Here is an 18,005-nt window from a genome sequence, read left to right as displayed (position 1 = left end):
AGGATTTAAGCAGAAGGAAGTTTGAGGAATTGAGGTGCTGGATCTCAAGGGATTGGAGATAGGGCCAGGGAAAGAGGGGAGGGGGCTGGAGGTCTCCGAAGTGGAGAAGGGTGGGGCAGGCGGCAGTTGCGGTGTTTCCTAGTTGCTTCCCAGTAGTTCCCCTCAGTTCCGCTTCCAGTTGTTTCTAAGCCATTAAATTCTTTCCAGGCGAGATAAGAGGCCTGCCCGCCCCACCCAGGGTGTGTCACGTGCATTAGGGGGTGAGTGGGACAATTCCGACTGAGCAGAAGGAGACTAGAAGGGGACGGCAGAGTGAAGACAAGAGTCCTGTGCCCCTCCAGGGACATCACTCAGCCATTGCAGCCGCGCTGAACTGTGAGTTATGGGTGCAGCGCTCCCGGCCAAGAACAAGCTTCAGGATCATCTCTGTAGGCTTTGTGCCCTTCCCAAACCTGCGAGTCCTCACTTTGCCCCATTTCAGCATTTCCTAAAGGCTTAAGACTCCCTAGGGCTCCCTCCCAGGTTGTGAAACCTCCGTGCTGTCATCTGGGAAGTCCCCGTCTGGATGCCCAAAGCTCCCTCTGGCACCTCCGGATCTGGCTCAGCCACTACAGTCCTGGCAGTTGGGATTTCACCCGCACTTTCCTCCTAAGGTTCAGCTGTTCACCAGATCAGCCCAGCTTTGTCTTCTCGGCAGCCTCAGCACCTCACTGATAATCACCTTCACCGTGGTACTATTCCCGGAGTCCCTGGGTTTGTTCCCAATTCCTTTCACATGCCTTTATGGGAACCATCCAAACCCTGGCACCCCCCACCTCCCACAAGCACACTGTCTCACCCTCCAGATATATCCTCTACAAGGAGTCTGATCCCAGTGGATGCCCCTATTCCCTCTGTCCTGAACAAAAGTCCCTGTCCTAGGAGAGACTCTGACAGCTCTCCTGCCACACCTTTGCTGGGGTGTTTCCGACAGATAGAAGTGAAATCCCTATCTGTCTACTCCTCATCGGTGTCTCCCTAGGGCTCTGTTCCTTACCTGGGCAATAGGGCAGCTGCTGTGCCTCTGCACCTGCTCTGTCTCCAATCCTGGGAAAGAAGTGTCTCAGAGCAGGCCAGGGGGGGCTCCCTTTGGCAGCCCTAGACTCCCCAGAGGTCCCCCTCACTTGTCCCCTGCAGCAGAGGCTCACCAAGCCTGGACCAGACTGACTGTCGATCTGGGCAGCGACAGAGAGAAGGAGGGAGCCTGCAGTGAGCAGGGGGAGGAGAAGGGGAGGACCAGCATGAGGTCAGGGAGGGGAGCGGAGATAGGGCAGGTCCTCCCACCCCTCCTAGACACCACCCCTCCTGTCCTCCTGCCATCATCCTGGCCCCCTCCCTGTCCAGGACCACAGAGTCCCACCATACCCTTGTCTCACCCACTTCATCCTGTCTCAACTTCTCACGTTCTTTCCCCATCCTATTTTAAACTCCTCCCCACCCTAAGTTTTGCCCAACCTGACATTCCCTATTCTTCCTGCTAGTTCTTTATTCCCCATCCTTTCCCCACCTGTGGCCCCTTTTCTCAGACCCAGTTTCTTTTCTCTGCCAACACTGTTCCTCATGGCCAGTCCCTCTCCTGCTCCTTCCCAAATTCCTTTCCCACTTATTCCCAGATGCTGCTCCAATTGGAATCTCACCCTATCTGTTGCTAGCACAGGCTCCTTCATCCCCCCAACTATTCCCCACTGGCCATGCAGGGTAGGGAGCAGAGGTAGGAGCAGGAGATAGGAGGCAACCTCCCCTTTAACCCTAAAATCTCTGCCATGAGAGACCATCCATGGGGTTCCACATCCACCCGACCTGCTTCCATTGCTCCCACCTGTTCCCTCTTCCCCAGCTTACACTGTCATCAAGCTGCCTTTCTGTTTGCTCTGACCAGTCCCTTTCCTGTTCTCATTTTCCCACCTCAGCAAATCCCTAGAAAAATGTGTGAGACTAACTAGGCAAGCACTTGACTGAACATCAGGGTATATGTGACGTGGGAAGAAGTAGGGTTTGAGGGGAAGACAGGGAAGGAAAACCTGAGGTTAGGGGCAAGTAAAAGGATGAAGAAAAGAGCTAGAGCAGGAGGCACATATGGGTGATGTTGTGGAAATGGAGAGGTGATGTTGTGGAAGGCAGAATGGAAGGGAATTAATGCCTGGGGAGCAGGGAAGGGAGAGAAACAGGGGCTGGAGGAAAAGGGCATATTGGTCTCAGGCGAGACAGAAAGACTGATCAAGCAAACACACCCCACATTAAGTCTGTTGGGTGTTTCTCTGGCCTCATTTTCCCAGTGCTGCCCTGTTAATAGGCTAAAAATGGGACTTCCGTCACAGAGAACTGTTCACACTGAGGAAGAACGCGACCCAGGCTCTATGGAGGATAGACTCCTCTCCACGCCTCACCAAAAAGGTGTACCTTGGCCAAGTAATAGGTGATAGTGAAGGAACTTAAAACAGGCATGTGTTGGATGCCACATGTGATTTGAGGCACAGGTGTCTGCACCTCAGGTCAGAGATCTAGTCACAGATGTACTGGGTACCTGGGTCTGGGTATACTGGCACAGCATGTGGCTGTGGCCACTGCCCACTCAGCTCTGCGTGGCTGAGAGCAGAAGCACACATGGCCTCTTTCATGGGTGTCCCCGTGTATGTCCGTGTGCCTGGGTGTATGTGGCTGTTTTTTTCCTGGCTTTGATGGGAAGGATGAAGTCAGCATCTTGGATAGAGCTGGACTAAGCTTCCTTCCTCTGTTTTGGCCTGAACCCTCAGAGCCATGAGTAGGTACCACCTTCTCCCAGATCTCCCAGCAAGCAGTGGGGAAGACAAATCAAAGGCAAGGGAGGGTCTTGAAATTGCACCACCTGGGGAGAGCAGATTGTAGAGTATGGATTTTTTCTCTTGACACCCTCCAATTTCTATGGTTATATCCATTCACCCACCCCCCAGGCCCTGTCTTCTTTTCAGTATTTAGAAAGTATGGTTATTTAGTCCAGAGAGTGGTCAGGAGACTCTGGAGAGAAGCAAAAACCAGAAGTATGGCCCTAGGATGTTTTGGAAGCCCACCTCTGGGGACCGGATGCTGGGGTCTGAGACAGGAACATGGGGTTCCAGATGTTGACAAGCTTATGAGGCATTTGGGAAAGCCACTGGAAGCTTGATGTAGTTCCAGGTTCCAAAATAATGACTGTCTAAATCTTGACTCACCTCCTGCATTTCAGTCTCTCAGGAGTCCAGGCCTTATAAACATTTTGCTTCTTTTCAGAAAAGCACTGAGCCTTGCACAGCACAGGTGATCAATAAATGCTCGTCAATATTGAATCGTGAAAGGACTATGGGGAGCAAGTGTTTGGCAGAGAACCACAGGTGTGAGGGCAGGGAAGCCCTCTGGTCAGGTGTTGGGTTGGCTTCACTGAAGTGTCCTGGGTGGTAGGTGGAGAGGTCATGGTGTTTTCCAAAACTGTCCGTGTGCTCTGACTGTTCTCAAGGTCTTCAGCTGGTATCTTCAGCTCTGAGCCTCCATCCTTGAATGATCCTCCAAGTTTCTGTCCTGACCTCAGGAGGTTATAGAATAAAAGATATACATAGAAGAAAAGGGAAAAGAGAAGAGAAAGAAAAGGAAGGGCAATTGAGGGCAAGGGCTTGAAGGACAGAGAAGGAAATGAAGAAGGGAGGCCAAGGAGGCTGTGAGCCAAGAAATCAGTCCCAGAGAAGGAAAGATAGGAAACATTTGTACTGGGCTTCCGTTTACAAAGCAGTTTCCTACACAGGCATTTTATGAATCCCACTTTGTAGATGAGGAAATGGAGGCTCATAGACATTATGTGGCTTGTCCAGGAGAATTTGCTAGTAGTGAAAGTGGGCCTCACCCCAGTTTTCTGATTCCAAAGCCTACATTCTCTCCCCCTTCCCCAGCAGCTCTAGGAAAGGAAGGGGTTGAAAACAGAAACAAGCAAAGTAGCTTCTTGAAGAACTTGAGGAAGAAAGCGTAAAGAAGCTGGATTTTTAAAACTTCTTTCTGTATCCAGTTATTGTATAGATTCAGGGAGAAGAAATTGCCTAAATTGCATATGGGGTAGGATGTCCAACATTTATTACAGGGAATTGAAGGCTGGGAGATGAGGATGGGAATATAGAAAACAGCCTGAGATGGGAGAGAACTAAGAGGCCAAGGATGAACAGGGGGCTAGAGAGTCATGGAAAGAAGGGTCTGGACCCTTAAAACTTCCTTTGCCCAGAGACATGGGTGTGGGGAAAAGGGAGGAGGGAAGACATTTCTATCTCGTGACAAAAGAAAGTCACACAATTGTTTTGTTCTCTGCTCTGGGGCGGGTGGGCGCCTGTATTTACCAGAGGGACTGAGGTCGCTGTGGCAACCACACATCTGGGCCCCGGAATCCAGATGTGCTGTATCCAGAAGTCATAGCAGAACGATGAGGCAAACATTAGGCTCCCCAGTCCTGGCCCCCACAGCTGGGAAGAGGACAGAGGACTGGAGCGGGAAAATGAAGAGAGAAGGGGGGAGGAGAAGACTGCAGCGGGGGAGAAGAGAGGAAGTAATGGAAAGGGGCAAGGAATGTGGACAAAGGAATGGAAAGGGAAATGGGGGGGTGGCATAAAAAAGGGAGGAGGCATGCACGGGGTCAGCAGCAGGAGACCAGAAGACCAAGAAAAAAATAAGAGGAAGAAAGACAGTGAAGCAGAGGGAGAGAAGGGGAAAAATAAAATGCAAAACAAAAAAACAAAACAGGAATAAAGGGTCAAAAGATGTGATAATTTGTGCTGCGGTGGAGGGCCAAAAAAAAAAAAAAAAAAAAAAGGCAGGCAAGAAAGAAGCAGAGAAAAGAGGAAGGGAGGGACACTGGTGTCAGGGAGTCAGGGACCACAGAGAACAAAAGGTGGGGATCCAGAGGGAGGAAGCAGGATGTGGTAGCCCCAAAAAGCAAAACTGATCAAGAGGGACTAAGAGAGGAAGGGAGCAATGAAGTGCAGGAGTGACAGTGGCCTGGCATGCTGAGGTAGCCTTGGAAGGGGCTGTGGACAAAGGAAATGGAAACCCACACAGGCTTGGAGGGCAGCAGCCAGGAGCCTGCCTTCACCCCACCCCAGGCATACCCAGTCTCCACAGTTCTCCATCCTCCCTGCTACTCCACTCCCTCAGCCAAGAGGTATGAGGCCTGGTTCACACCAGAGTGCCAGCTATCCTTGGCCACTTAGTGGAGGGGCAGCATGCCCCATCCTATAGCCTCCAGCATGAGATGCCAGTGCTTGAAGCACTTTCTCCAACTGGAGTCAGGAAGGAGGAGGAGCTGTAGGACAGTTGAACAGTGATGGACCCAGACGGGATAAAATGAGAATAGAGGGGGAAAGGCAATGTAAATGGGGAGAGAAAGAAGTAAGGCCCGAGGGAACGGTGTGTCTACTATGGAGTGAACACTGAAAATATCATCTTTCATCCTCACCCCACCAGAAGATGTAGGTAGGAGTATCACATTTCTCAGATGAGGACCCTGAGGACAGTGTTCTAGGACATCCACTAATAAAAGGCAAAGCAGGAGGAGCCCAACTCAGGTCATCTACTTCTAAAATCCTGGTTCTCATGGAACTTACTGCCTCTGTAGAGCTTGATAAGGCTCTAGGGACCCTGGTGCAGGAAGCACAGCTGAGGACCAGGGCTGCCCTCTGGAGGGAGGAGAGGTCTAGTTCCTGGGAGCCCCAGTTCCAGGTTGCCATAGTTATCCAGTCTGTTTTCACCCCAAACACAGTATGGGCGGGTGGTAGGGAGAAGGGAGAGCCTGGCTGGACACGTGAGGTTCTTCCTCCCTCCTTCAGGCCTGGGCTTATGGCCCAGGCAGCCCCTGTCCAGTCATCTGGGCGTGGAGCCCAAGCCCAGCTCACACCCTCCAGTTGACCCAGGACACTCCTGCAGGGTCAAGCCTGAGGCACTGCTGGACAGGGGCAGCTGAAGGGGATTTCTCCAAGTTGGGCTGACTCAACTCCTCACTTTGTCCCTCCTCCTAATTAGAAAATACACAGTCTTTTCTGCCCGACCCCCCCACCAACCCCCTCATCTGAACCCTCAGATCCCAGTCCCTCTGGTTTAGGGCTAAGAGGATGCCAGAAACATGCCCCTTTCCTCCCAAATAGCACCCCTTTCTCCAATGTGGCCCCTCCTTCCTGGGCTCAGGGCCCTCTGGCCCCAGCTCCTGTTGTTTGTGTGAGCTGCTGCTCATCCTGGAAAGCAAGGGGAAGGAGGGAGAACCTGCTGGAGAGCAGGGGACCCTGAAGGGCGTGGGGCCCCCTGTCCTTCCTGTTTACTCAGACACATTCCAGGGATCTGCATCCTCTAGTCTGTCACGCCATAGACATCCCTGCGAGACACAGACATACCCCAGAGTTACAGGGGTGGGGCAAGGGGATGACATGAGGTCTGTGATCCCACACCCACCCCACCAACAGCAGTGTCTTCAGTGCTTGGTTTTGTGATGCTGGCTCTACAGAAGCCACTTTTCCCAAAACTCCCCATCATGAGCCAGGAAGGCAATCATCATTCCTTCAACTCCCTCCAAGTTGTTTATTTAATAACAAAAAAGAAGATATGCACACACATAAATCTAATCTCCCTCTACCAACCTTCCTTTACTCCCAGTAACTAGCTCCAAAATGTAAAAATGTCCCTTGTCCCACCTGGGGACTAATTCCCACTTGTACCCTCAAACAGAGAAACAAAAGAACAGAACATGCAGCAGCCCACCCACCCCAAAACTGAACAACACTCAATACTCTCAGAGAAAGAAGCAGGGTCTAGGGGTTCATGGGAATGAGAGAAGCCCTATATTCTGAAGTGGGGTGAGAAGAGAGATGAACCACCCAGCCCCCAAATAAGTGCTTAGCCCCCATACCCTGTCTTTCATTTACCAGCTGCCGCCAAACCCAGGGATCAGGGGAATTTGAAACAGTCCCAATTGGTCACACTGTACCCCCCACCCCATCCCCAATTCTTAGTGTTTACAGAGGTCAGGGATGATTGAGGTAGAGGGGCTGGTGGGAGGCCTGGTGGGCCTGGCTGGCTGCAGAAGCTGGCAAGGGGCCACCTGTGGCATTGCCCGAGGTTGGGGACGGCTGTTTTCGGAGCGAGGGGGGCACCGTGGAGGTCTTGATGTGAATCACCCTGGTGTCCATGACCTCACACTCGATCTGCATCATTTCCTCATAGTCCCCTGGGGCCCCCCGGCCTGATAGGGTCTCTGTGAGAAGGGGAGAGTCAGGAAAGAGGAGAAAGGGGAGGCAAATGCGGGGCAGAGGTGTGGTCAGAAAAGTTATGGTGAGTAGGGAGGAAAAGAAAAGGCAATGGTACAGAGGTGGACCCATAACAGGGGTGAAATGGGATGGCAGGGTTGGAGTTTGGTGCAGGGAGGAGGAAAGGGGTAGGAAAAGAAAATGATATTGATAGGGGAGGGGGCCATAAAAGAGAGGATGTCAAGAGGAAAAAAAGGACATGAGTCTAGCAGGTTCCCAGCCCATGCCCTCTGCCCAGCCACCTGCCCAAGCACCTTCACCAAGGAGCACCCACCCTTAGCTTCCTCCCATTATAATCTTCTGAGTTTTGATTTTCTCTCCACTTACTTCCTGCTTCTTCTCACCTCTGAGCTTAGCATCTCTCAATGTCCCACTCTTCTTCCCTTCTCCCTCAGCTGCCCTGCTGGATCTCCCTACCAGAACTTTCTCCTTCCTTGGTTTCAGGACCCCTCCCTACATCCCAGAGGGAAAGAATTACCATTGGGGGCCATGGCAGGCATCACCAGGGACATCTTGGGCCGAGAGGTCTTGTTGTGGCTGATTGCTGGTAGCAGCAAGTGGTCCTAGGGAACAGAGGGGCCAGGCTGGGAGGTGGAAGAGAAGATGCCAGAAAACAGGCACTCCAGCTTTACTCTTTATCTTCTCATTGAAGACAGGTTGCTAGAGAGTCTGGGATGACAGACAGGGGCAGGAGTACTTACCCTTCGGAAAGAGACAACATAAAATGTATCTTCCCGGCGGTCAATCGCATCCAGGAACTCTGGCTGTGAACGATCTGGGTGTCGATAAATCTGCAGTTGGCCCACAGAATCCCTAGGCAGGTGGGGAAACAGGATTTGGAGTTAAACCCAATGCCCACTTCCCACTGGGCCAGGATGAAAGAGTATGAGAGACAGAGACCTCAGAGGATAAGTGGAGGATAATCTCATTGGTGACAATACTGACAAGCATAGTATGGCTCTTCAGAGTGGAACCTCACTTAATAAATAAGCACCCCAGTACTCACCTTTCTGGGAGATCAAGAGGTTGGGTGGGGACTGCCTTAACTGGAAGGGACTTCTTCCGTAGCTGAGACTTCTAGAAGAAGAACAGGTGGCCCCCATCTCACGCCCATTCCTCCACTTCCCCAAACAATTCCTGAAACCTCCACAACAAGATATCTCCCCAGAACAGTTAGCCCTTTTCTTCAAGTGGCCTCCTTGAACAATCTTACCCATCCTACCTGTCTCTCCTGGGTTTTCTGAGGGACCTTCCGCCGGCCCCTCTCATGGCGCTGGACCCAGCCACTCAGCTCATCGGCAAGCCTAGAGAAGCGCAGCAGGGTAAACATGTCTGGGCCAGGCCTAGATGCCCTAGATGCTTTTCTGTCCTGCACACAGGAGTGAGAAGATAAGGCAGGGGAGCTGGTGCTTCAGTACATGAGGAGAACCAGGAAGTGGAGGGCCTCTGAGCTTAGCATCTCTCTGTAGTCAGAGCCTAGCCCTGACTCCCCCATACCTTAGGGATTCAGTTCGGTTGAAGTGCCGACAGTCAGAGGAGAGAAACAGCTGGTCTAGGTCTCTCAGTAGTAGTTCCTTGGCACCCCCAGGGAAGGCTGTCAGGTTCCTGGAGTGAGGCATGGATGAAGCACCCATCAGAGACTTCCCAGTATACCCACATCAACAAGGAAGGTGCCAGTGGCAGGAGAGCAGCTTTGGCTCCCTCTTCAAGCAAAAGTGCTTTTAGGGAGAATACTTGCTTACACCCACAAAGGAGATGCAGCTTCTTTCTCCTTACCTGAAACTGGGCAAGCCTTTTGAGCTAGGCTGCAGCTCCTCAGGGGCCTGGGAGGATCCCTGGAGGGGTTCAACTCCATGAACTGGCTCATGCTCTGAGAACTCCAGCAAGTGTCTCTGGGGTCGAGGCTCCTCCCCGCTCATCCGAGGAGAGACGGGAGCTGGAGGAGGCTCACTGATACTATGGACAAAGAAGGAAAGAGCAGGATAAAGAAGTCCAGCTTATTAAGTATCTACTTAAGAGTAAGGCTTGGAGCTGGAGTTGTGGCTCAATGGTAGAGCACTCATCTAGCACATGTGAGGCACTAGGTTTGATCCTCAGCACCATAAAAAATAAATAAGTAAATGTCCAACTACAAGTAAAAAATATAAATATATTAAAAAAAAAAGAGTAAGGGCTTGAGGGCTGGGGTTGTGCCTCAGTGGTAGAGAGCTCACCTAGCATGTGCAAGTCCCTGGGTTCGATCCTCAGCACCACATAAAAATAAAATAAAGATATTGTGTCTATGTACAACTGAAAAAATAATAATAATAAAATATTAAAAAAAAAAGAGTAAGGGCTTGTGGCTAGGGTTGTAGCTCAGTGGTAGAATGCTTGCCTAGCACATATGAGGCACTGGGTTCAATCCCCAGTATCATATAAAAATAAATAAATTAAATAAAGGTATTATGTCTGTCTACAACTAAAAAAAAGTAAGGGCTTGCCAGATGTGGCGCATTCCTATAATCCTAATGGCTCAGGAGGCTGAGGCAGGAGGATCACAAGTTTGAGGCCAGCCTCAGCAACTTAGCAATGCCCTCAACAACTTAGCAAGACCCTGTCTAGGGGCTAGAGATGTGGTTCAGTGGTTAAGTGCCCCTGGGTTCAATCCCTGGTACCAAAAATAAAGAGTAAGGCTTTGTAGTCAGATTGCCTGAATTCCAGTAAGACCAAGTCACTTCATCTTAAGATGGGAATAGGAACCATCTTTACCTCATAGGTCCAGAAAACAAGAAAAAGAATGCTTAGCCTTGAGCCTAGAACTCAGTAAGCCCTTAACAGTCACTGTTTTGTTTGTTTCTTTGTTTGGTGGTTAATAGGGATCAAATCCAGAGCTCTGAACATCTCAGGCAAGTACTCTACCCATTGAACTACATTCCCAGTTCAATATGGATTATTTTTATCAACATTATCACCAACATCTATCTATTGTACAATGTGCCACCCATGAAGGAAACAGTGGAACAAAAAAACTGCTGGATATACCACCATTGCTGAGGACACCAGAACTGTTTGTGTACAAGTGGAAGGAAACAGACTTGGCCAAAGCAGGCAATCTGACAGTTGTGAGGGTCAGCTCCACCCAGAGGGTTCCAGGGAAATGAGTAGGATCTCACCTGACAGGTCCAAAGTTGAAGGCAATAAAGAGAAGGAAGACCATGATGCAGACCACCTTCCTATTTCCAGATCCTAACTTGAGCTCGCTGTTCTAAGGTGCAGAAGGAGAAGCAAAAGAAACAGGATGTCATTTCGTGGAGCCTGTGTTGCAACCCATCTCCCAAGGACAGTCCAATCTGACCTCAGCCAGCAGGGCCTCCAGCCGCCGCCGGAGGGCAGCATTCTCCCTACGCAGCTGCTGGTTGTCTGCCAGTACTGCCTGCAGCCGCGCTTCCAGCCCCTGCAGATACTCTTTCTTCTTCCTACGGGACTGGCAGGCAGACTCCCTGTTCTTGATCATTCGCTGTTGTCGCTTCAGCAACTTTGCCTAGGCACCCAGAGAGGAGGAGGCAAAAAGAAAATAATAGATGAACTAGAAAGGGGGACCAATGCCCCTAGGCCTCAGGGACTAATTACACAAATCTCCCAAGGGCCGTTCCTACCTTCCACCTCCTCAGCCAGAGGGGCTTCCTCCTCTACTAAAACATTCCAGGGAAGGAACCCTTCTCTCAACCATTCCCTGTTCCCTCTGTCACTCAGAGGAGGGAGAAATTAAGACTGCAGGAAGAATTTCCTCCATCCTGGTAAAACCTCTTTACTTGGTGGGCCTTCCTTCTTCCCAGCCCTTGTTTACAGAGACCAAGTTTAGCCTTGCACTTGCACAAAGTTTAGCCTTGCACTCTGACCTCCAGGATCATCTATAGGTCTACATCTTCACTTTCTGCTCCCATATCTTAACTCCCTCCTCATCCACCATTCTCTCCAAGAGAGACTTCCCTTATCACCGTGTGTGTGTGTGTGGGGGGGGGGGGGGGCAGGTGGCAGGGTACTGGGGACTGAACCCAGGACCTGTGCATGCAAGGCAAGCATTCTACCATCTAAGCTACATCCCTAGTCCTCCCTCATCCCTTTCTTTCCTTTTCCTTTAAAAAAAAAATTTTTTTAGTTTTAAGTTTTTATGTGGTGCTGAGGATCATACCCAGGGCTTCATGCATGCTAGGTGAGTACTCTACCACTAAGCCACAACCCTAGCCCCCTCTCTCTCGTCCCTTTCTATCACTAGCTCTACTCCTCTTCTTCCCAATACTTACATCCACTTCAGGCGGGCAAGAGTTCCCAGTCATAGGAGCTGGAACAATGCTTTTCCTCTCAGGCCGTGGAACAGTGGGGGCTGGCCCTTCAGGCTGGACTCGAATAGCACCTTGGATGAGGACAACTGGGGACACTGGGGCAAGTGAACAGGACATCAGAGAGCTATGAGTTACATGGGGTCCTCTGTCTATCCCTGTACCAAAGCACCCAAGGACTAGGTGCTTCCATGGCTGGGAGCTCTCTGACCAGGTCAATCCAGCCTGCCTCCTCCCTCTTTGGTACCTGAGGGTGGCTGGACAAGAGGTTGTAGAAGGACAGTGGTGCTAGGAGGCATGGCTCTGGGTGGCATCTGGACGGTGGTTAGCACCACAGGTTTGGGCTGCAGTGGTGGCTTCCTTGTGGGTGGGGTTTTGCCTAAAGGAAGGTGAAAGCGAGGAAGATGGAATTTCAGGACTCTGGACCTCTTACCAAGGACCCCAGGGGTCAAGAGGCCCCATTACCTGAGGAACTATCAGGGGATGGACCCATGCTGATCTGGACAGCTCCAAGTGAGGGGGCTGGAACATCCCATAGGAGGCACCCTGAAGGGGATGGGGACTCTGTCTTCACTTCCAGCACCTCCTCTCCTATAAAAGCCTATGTGGGGCAGTCCAGAGAGAAGTTAGACAGGAGGAATATCAGATATGTCAAGGAGAAGGAGCTGAAGAGAGAAAAGCTCTCACAGCCATGAAGCAGGAAGAGCTCAGAGGAGCTCCAGGAGGAAAGGAAGTTATACTTACCTGGCTGGGGGAGTCTGCCGAAAGCAGTGAAGCCTCAGAGTTAACAGAGGAAGATGGAGAGACTGGTTCTACCTTGGTTTGGATATCTGTGGGGTTGCAGGAAGAAATAAAAGCAATAAACTTAAACAAAATAAAAAGAAATAAATTTACCTAATATTATCTGGTAAATATTGAAGAGGACGTGGAAGAGGGTTCAGATGGAGAAATGAGTTATTTCTTGTACTACCTATGATACTACTCTGGCCAGAGGTAGGCAATTCAGAAGGGGCCAGAAGCTGCTACCCTGATGATTCGTCTTCTACCTTTCTTCAGTACTCTTTCTCCTTCAGTAATTTCTCTAATTTTTCTTATTACTGCTAGTTCTTCTCAAGGCTGTTCTTGCTATTCTCTCTTTCTTTTTCACAAATCTTGTTCATTCACACAGCAGAGACCCAAACAGAGTCTCCAGTATTTACATGGCCCATGTTCCTGTCTTGCCGTATTTCCACCCAACCTGGCCTATAGTACCTCCCACGCTAAGAACTACCCAGCTTGCAAGTGATCTATCACTTAAACCCAATCCTGACTTGCAAGCTGACTGCTGGTCACTTACATCTTCATGCCCCCATGTACCCAAATTCAACTGGCCTTAAATGAGGCTCACTCCTTTTCCTTCATACTAGTTCCCTTTTGATATCTGTTAGCTTCCCAGCCACTAAATTACAAAGCCTCAGGCACTTCTGAGCCTCTATAGCTTCTGTTAAATCTCTTCATATTTTGTTGATAACTCCAGGAAAACAAATGTAGGACCCACATGGCTGAAATGAAACCCAGATTCAGGTCAAAGGGCAACAGTTCACCACTATCTCTGTTCATACCACTTGTTTGCTACTGGTAAATTATGATTGCTAATACTGCTATTTAAAGTTTACAATTTATATTTTGGATACTTAATAGTCATATGATATACATTCCAAAAGAACAAAGGGGAATTCAGTGAAAATTAAATTTTCTTCCCTTCTCTGTCTCCTACCCACCCAACATCCCTCCTCAGAGACCACTGCTATCATTATTATTTCTGCTGCTTTTATTTTTGGCACTGAGAATTAAACCCAGGGGTGCTTTACCTCTGAGCTACTTCCCAGTCCTTTTTAATTTTTTTTTTACTTTGACACAGAATCTTGCTAAGGTGCCCAAGCTGGCCTAGAACTTGGGATCCTCTTCCCTTAGTGCCCCCAAGTATCTGGGATTACAAGTATGTACCACCTGACTCTATGAGGTGACCACTATTATTTGTGTGCTATAGCCCTCACAAAGCTCTCCAAATGCTGGGACTATGCTCCTATCATAGTAATGGATAAAGTATAGGACCTTGAAAATACCTAAAAAATAGGGAAGAATCTGACTTCAATAACAATGTGCTTTACCAAGTCACAGACAATCTTTGCTGCTAAAAGTCTTTCAATTCTTATTGTGTGTGCCCTATTTGTAACATTTAATAGTCTGCTAGATATGATCTGTTTGTCTCTCTAAACTTCTCTCTACCCTTCCTTGAACTGATGAGGTCCAGGAAGAAAATCTAAATGGATTGCAGCAGTGGACTCCCTTGCTCTCCAGCTTCTTGTTGGAGTTCAACCAGGCAAAAGGCACTTTGAAATAAAAAGTCATCATGTCCAACATTGAATTAATCCTCTTCCCTGATCGCTTCTTGGCCAAGATCAAGTGTAGTATCATCTTCCTTGACCAGAAAATTCCTGCCTTTGCAGTCTCCATCCTGCAAACAGTACCCTTAAGCACTGGTACCTGGTAAGTCAGAAACCGAGGCACCCTCTTTGAATCCTACCTCTCTTCAATGCCAAGGATCACTGAAGTTCATCCCTTTCATTTCATTCTTTCTCAAATCTGTCTTCTTCTCAGCATTGGAATGTTTTCTCTTGATTAATGGCATGAGTTTCTTCCTTAGTCCATCTCACTAGTCTTGCCTCTCTACAATCCATTCCTCTTTATTTTACTTTTATTTATTTATTTATTTGTGTGGTGCTGGGGATTGAACCCAGGGCCTTGTACATGTGAGGCAAGCACTCTACCAACTGAGCTATGTCTCCAGGCCCCAGAGACATCTTTATAATCCTATGCCTTCCCCCTCACTTAGTTGTTCAAAGGCTCCCAACTGCCTTTGAACAAGGGGCCCCTTGCCCACTTGGTCCCCTAGCCTCTGTAGGTCTTCACCTTACTTACATCCACTCCAAAGAGCTGCAGGGTCCTCAAATACTCACAAGTCAACCCTCTCATCCATCTGGTTTATTTCCATCTGTCCTTCAAAACTCAGCTCAGTTCCCAAACATGAAAATGATAATATTTGAGGAGATGAAAATGCTAACTACGGGCTGGAGATGTGGCTCAAGCGGTAAGCGTGCTCGCCTGTCATGCATGTGGCCCGGGTTTGATCCTCAGCACCACATACAAACAAAGATGTTGTGTCTGCCAAAAACTAAAAAATAAATTTTAAAAATTCTCTCTCTCTCTCTCTCTTTAAAAAAAAATGCTAACTACCCTGATCTGATCATTATACATTGTATACATGTATTATACTATACTCCATAAATAATTTATGTCCATTAATTTACGTCCATTAAAAACCAAAACAACAAAAAAGGATAAAGTAAAACAAAACAAAATCTCAGCTCAGGAAACCTTTCTTCAGGAGCAAGTCCCACATCCAGGCCCATTCCGGTTAAGCAGCCCTCTCTCATGAACTTTCCTCCTACCATCCAAAGATCTTTATGCTGGAATGACCACAGCTATACTGACTCATATTTGCCTTTCTCTCTACTATATTACAGAGCTCTTAAGTCAGTGTGGTGGTCACATCTTTTTCATCTTTGCTTTCCCAACATGCTGTCCAGTATCTAATATGAATTAGGTACTAGATAAATATTTGCTAAATGTGCTTTTGAATAATAAACTTAAAAATCACCAAAAAAATAGCACAAATGAGGTTAACTGTAGAATCTAGGGGTTAGATATATGGTATTTCAACCTTTCTGTATGTTTGAAAATTTTTATAATTAAATATTGGAAGAAGATGGGTAGAATGGTGCTCTGGAGGCTGAGGCAGGAGGATTGCTTGGGGCCAGGAGTTCAAGGTTTGCTTGGGCAACACAGCGATACTTCAGCTCAAAAAAATAAAAATAAAACAGTTGGGGTAAAAATAACACAAATAAATATGTCCTAAATTGTCCACAGTTTTTTAAAAATGCAAATTAATGGTAAGTTGAATAACACAACAGGACACTAAGAACAAGAAAAAAAGAAATCATCGATATCAATACCTTTGCTTCAGTTTCTGAAAATTCTCCCTTTCATTCCTGGCCCTTTTCCTTGCTACCTGCTATTTTCCCACCCCACCTTGTTGTTCCTATCCTATTGCCTACACCCACTTTTCTATCTTTACACATACACAGAAGTAGACTACCTTGGTAAAGCCCCAAAACTATGGCAGCTGCCCCCTACTTCTCCTGCTTTTACCAAGCTGGGGATGGAACCCAGGGCTTCATATACACTAGGTAAGTACTCTACTGCTGAGCTATATCCACAGTTCTTTTTATTTTGAGATAGTGTCTCCCTAAGTTGCTGAGTCTAGCCTTAAACTTGTGACCCTCCTGCCTCAGCCTCCCAAGTAACTGAGATTACAGGCATGGGCTACCATGCCCCTCAGTGGCAGGTTGTTATTACCTGAGGGATCATCAGAGGTGGAGCCCACGGTAATCTGGACAGTTTCAAATGGGGAAGTTGAATCATCTCCCAGGAGGCATAGTGGGGGTGCTAAAGACTCTGTCTTCACAGGCAGAACTTCCCCTACTCCAGGGACCTAGATGAAAATCAGGGTGGAACAGGGAAGCAGAAAAGAGGAAAGAAAACAAGGAAGGTGTTGAGAATAAGAGCAAAAACAGAAGTTTTAGAGCTTGTCAATTATCTGACAATTATTGTGGTCTGAATGGTACTGAGCATCTCTCTAAGCTATCTCTTGTCCTTTGCTTTTTCTACTTTCTTCCTGGGAAGGCTGATAAAATTTCATGATTTGGAATATTGCTATATAGTAGACAACTTGGGCAAGAATAGCTCCAGAATTCTCAGCAGTGACACCTCTCTTCTTCCCAACCCCACATCACTGCTGCCACATATCTCTGTATATAAAAAGACTCCATTTTCACTTCTAGCAACTAGAAAGGAATATGGAAAATGCAGAGGCAGAAGAAGACACCTCCCTCCACTTCATGACTCAGAGCAAATCATTTCCTCAGCATCCATGGGTAAAGAGAATGGAGAAAAGTCCCTGCAACACAGAGTAGGAAGACTGTTCTCTCACCTGGCTGGAGGGCTCCGTGGAGAGATGTGATGATTCGGAGCTGAGGGAGGAGGAAGAGCAGGGGGAGGATGGCTCAGACTTCACCTGAAGATCTGGAGGAAAAGGGGTTAGATAATAACCAGGAAGCAAAGCCTGAGAAGAGTCTAAAAAGTGTTGAGGGACATGGCAGGTAGGGAGGTGGTAGAGATATCTCCACAAGAGCATGGAGGAAGGAACACACAGAAGGGATCAAAGGAAAAAAGAGTGCACAGGCACTTATGGGGAAGAGGTGTGAGGACTCAGGGGATGACATAGTTTCTAGAAAACAGTGGGAAGATAAGGGATTCTGGAAGGCTGAAGCAACCACAAAGACTATCTTACCTGGAAAGATAGGCAGTGGGTCCCATGGGGGCTCAGGGGGGCTGGCATCCATCCCCACATCCAGGGAGCTGCTGTCAAACTGAATAAAGGGGGATATCAGAGAGAAGGAATGTAAGAAAATAGGGATGCCTCTGGTCTTGAAACAAGTCATAATTCTGGGTCCACTCCCACCCACCAAAGGTTAGAGAAAGGCTAGGGGAGCAATACCGGGACATCCTGCTCCACACAACGAAAGAGCTGCGTCGGCTCCTCGGCCACTTCATCCAGGCCAGTATACAAGGGGCTGTCTGCAAGCAGTGCGGAGTGTCAGGAGGGTCGTCCAACCGCCCAGCCTACCGATCGCACACAAGCCCCCGCCCCATCCCTCATTGGCTCTGCCCGGCCAGACCCACCGCCCGCCCACTTGAAAAGTGATACAGCCAAAGAACTTCAGCCCCTCCTTCCCCCGACCCCGGAACAACTCGACATTCCCGTTGGGAACGGAGGTCTTCCCCAACTCCTTCATCTCCCGAAACCACGATCCACCCCCCCCCTGTTCCGCCCTCCTTCGGACGGTGGATTCCGTATTCGCCCAGCCTTTCTCTTTGGCCTTCGCTTTCTTCCCGCGTGCCTCAGGGACACAGTTGGCCACAGCCGTCTTCCCTCCCCGACGCCTCACTCCGCACACCCCAGTCCTCCGGGCTCAGCAGGTTGTCAGTGAAGAAACGTGTCGGGTCTGCAATCTCGCTGAGGAGCATCAGCTCCGCCATCTTACCCCCCCACCCCCCGACCATGAGACGGTTCCCAAGGCCCGCCTCTCCCCATCACCAACTAATCAGTTGACTATTTTAAAAAGGGGGGGCGTCCCGGAAGTCCTACCGACCAGTAAAAGACCTGGATGCTGAGCACATGAATTGAGAAAAGAAATGGCTGTAC

At 48.9% G+C, this 18,005-nt stretch overlaps 2 protein-coding genes across 15 annotated transcripts in view; both read right to left on the bottom strand.

Annotated features, from left to right (window-relative positions):
• Tnxb (tenascin XB) overlaps positions 1-6,436 on the bottom strand; it is a 65,424-nt gene extending 58,988 nt beyond the window's left edge. For 12 of the 13 annotated variants that reach the window (XM_078020258.1, XM_078020249.1, XM_078020248.1 and 9 more), the window contains exon 1: positions 1,037-6,436. The gene's annotated coding sequence lies outside the window, so the exon portion shown is untranslated. The remainder of the gene's footprint in view (positions 1-1,036) is intronic. The other variant, XM_078020246.1, reaches the window with a different exon arrangement.
• Positions 6,437-6,570: 134 nt separating this feature from the next.
• On the bottom strand, positions 6,571-17,995 carry Atf6b (activating transcription factor 6 beta). Of its 2 annotated transcripts, none has more exons than XM_078020266.1 (18): positions 17,953-17,995; positions 17,298-17,377; positions 17,091-17,169; positions 16,731-16,822; positions 16,097-16,232; positions 12,383-12,468; positions 12,104-12,239; positions 11,886-12,017; positions 11,603-11,736; positions 10,654-10,839; positions 10,472-10,563; positions 9,096-9,275; positions 8,817-8,924; positions 8,542-8,623; positions 8,326-8,396; positions 8,021-8,132; positions 7,798-7,882; positions 6,571-7,267 (listed from the first exon to the last, which is right to left on the bottom strand). In XM_078020266.1, the coding sequence occupies exons 1-18, from the start codon at positions 17,978-17,980 to the stop codon at positions 7,038-7,040; spliced, it is 2,049 nt and encodes a 682-aa protein (XP_077876392.1). In that variant the 5' UTR covers positions 17,981-17,995; the 3' UTR covers positions 6,571-7,037. The 2 variants fall into 2 exon arrangements, with proteins under 2 accessions (XP_077876392.1, XP_005339015.1); XM_005338958.4 differs by lacking the exon at positions 17,953-17,995 and adding an exon at positions 17,758-17,914.
• Between the last annotated feature and the right edge of the window lie 10 nt (positions 17,996-18,005).

Source organism: Ictidomys tridecemlineatus, chromosome 8 (genome assembly GCF_052094955.1).
Source record: "Ictidomys tridecemlineatus isolate mIctTri1 chromosome 8, mIctTri1.hap1, whole genome shotgun sequence".
Lineage (NCBI taxonomy): Eukaryota > Metazoa > Chordata > Mammalia > Rodentia > Sciuridae > Ictidomys > Ictidomys tridecemlineatus.
This window is presented reverse-complemented; position numbering and strand designations above follow the sequence as displayed.

Coding starts and splice junctions, on each gene's coding strand:
- Atf6b (XM_005338958.4), bottom strand. CDS start 17,863: ATGGTCGGGGGGTGGGGGGGTAAGATGGCGGAGCTGATGCTCCTCAGC. Junction 8,925..9,095: donor AAAGGCTTGCCCAGTTTCAG/GTAAGGAGAAAG, acceptor GCCTCACTCCAG/GAACCTGACAGCCTTCCCTG. Junction 7,883..8,020: donor ATGTTGTCTCTTTCCGAAGG/GTAAGTACTCCT, acceptor TCTGTTCCCTAG/GACCACTTGCTGCTACCAGC.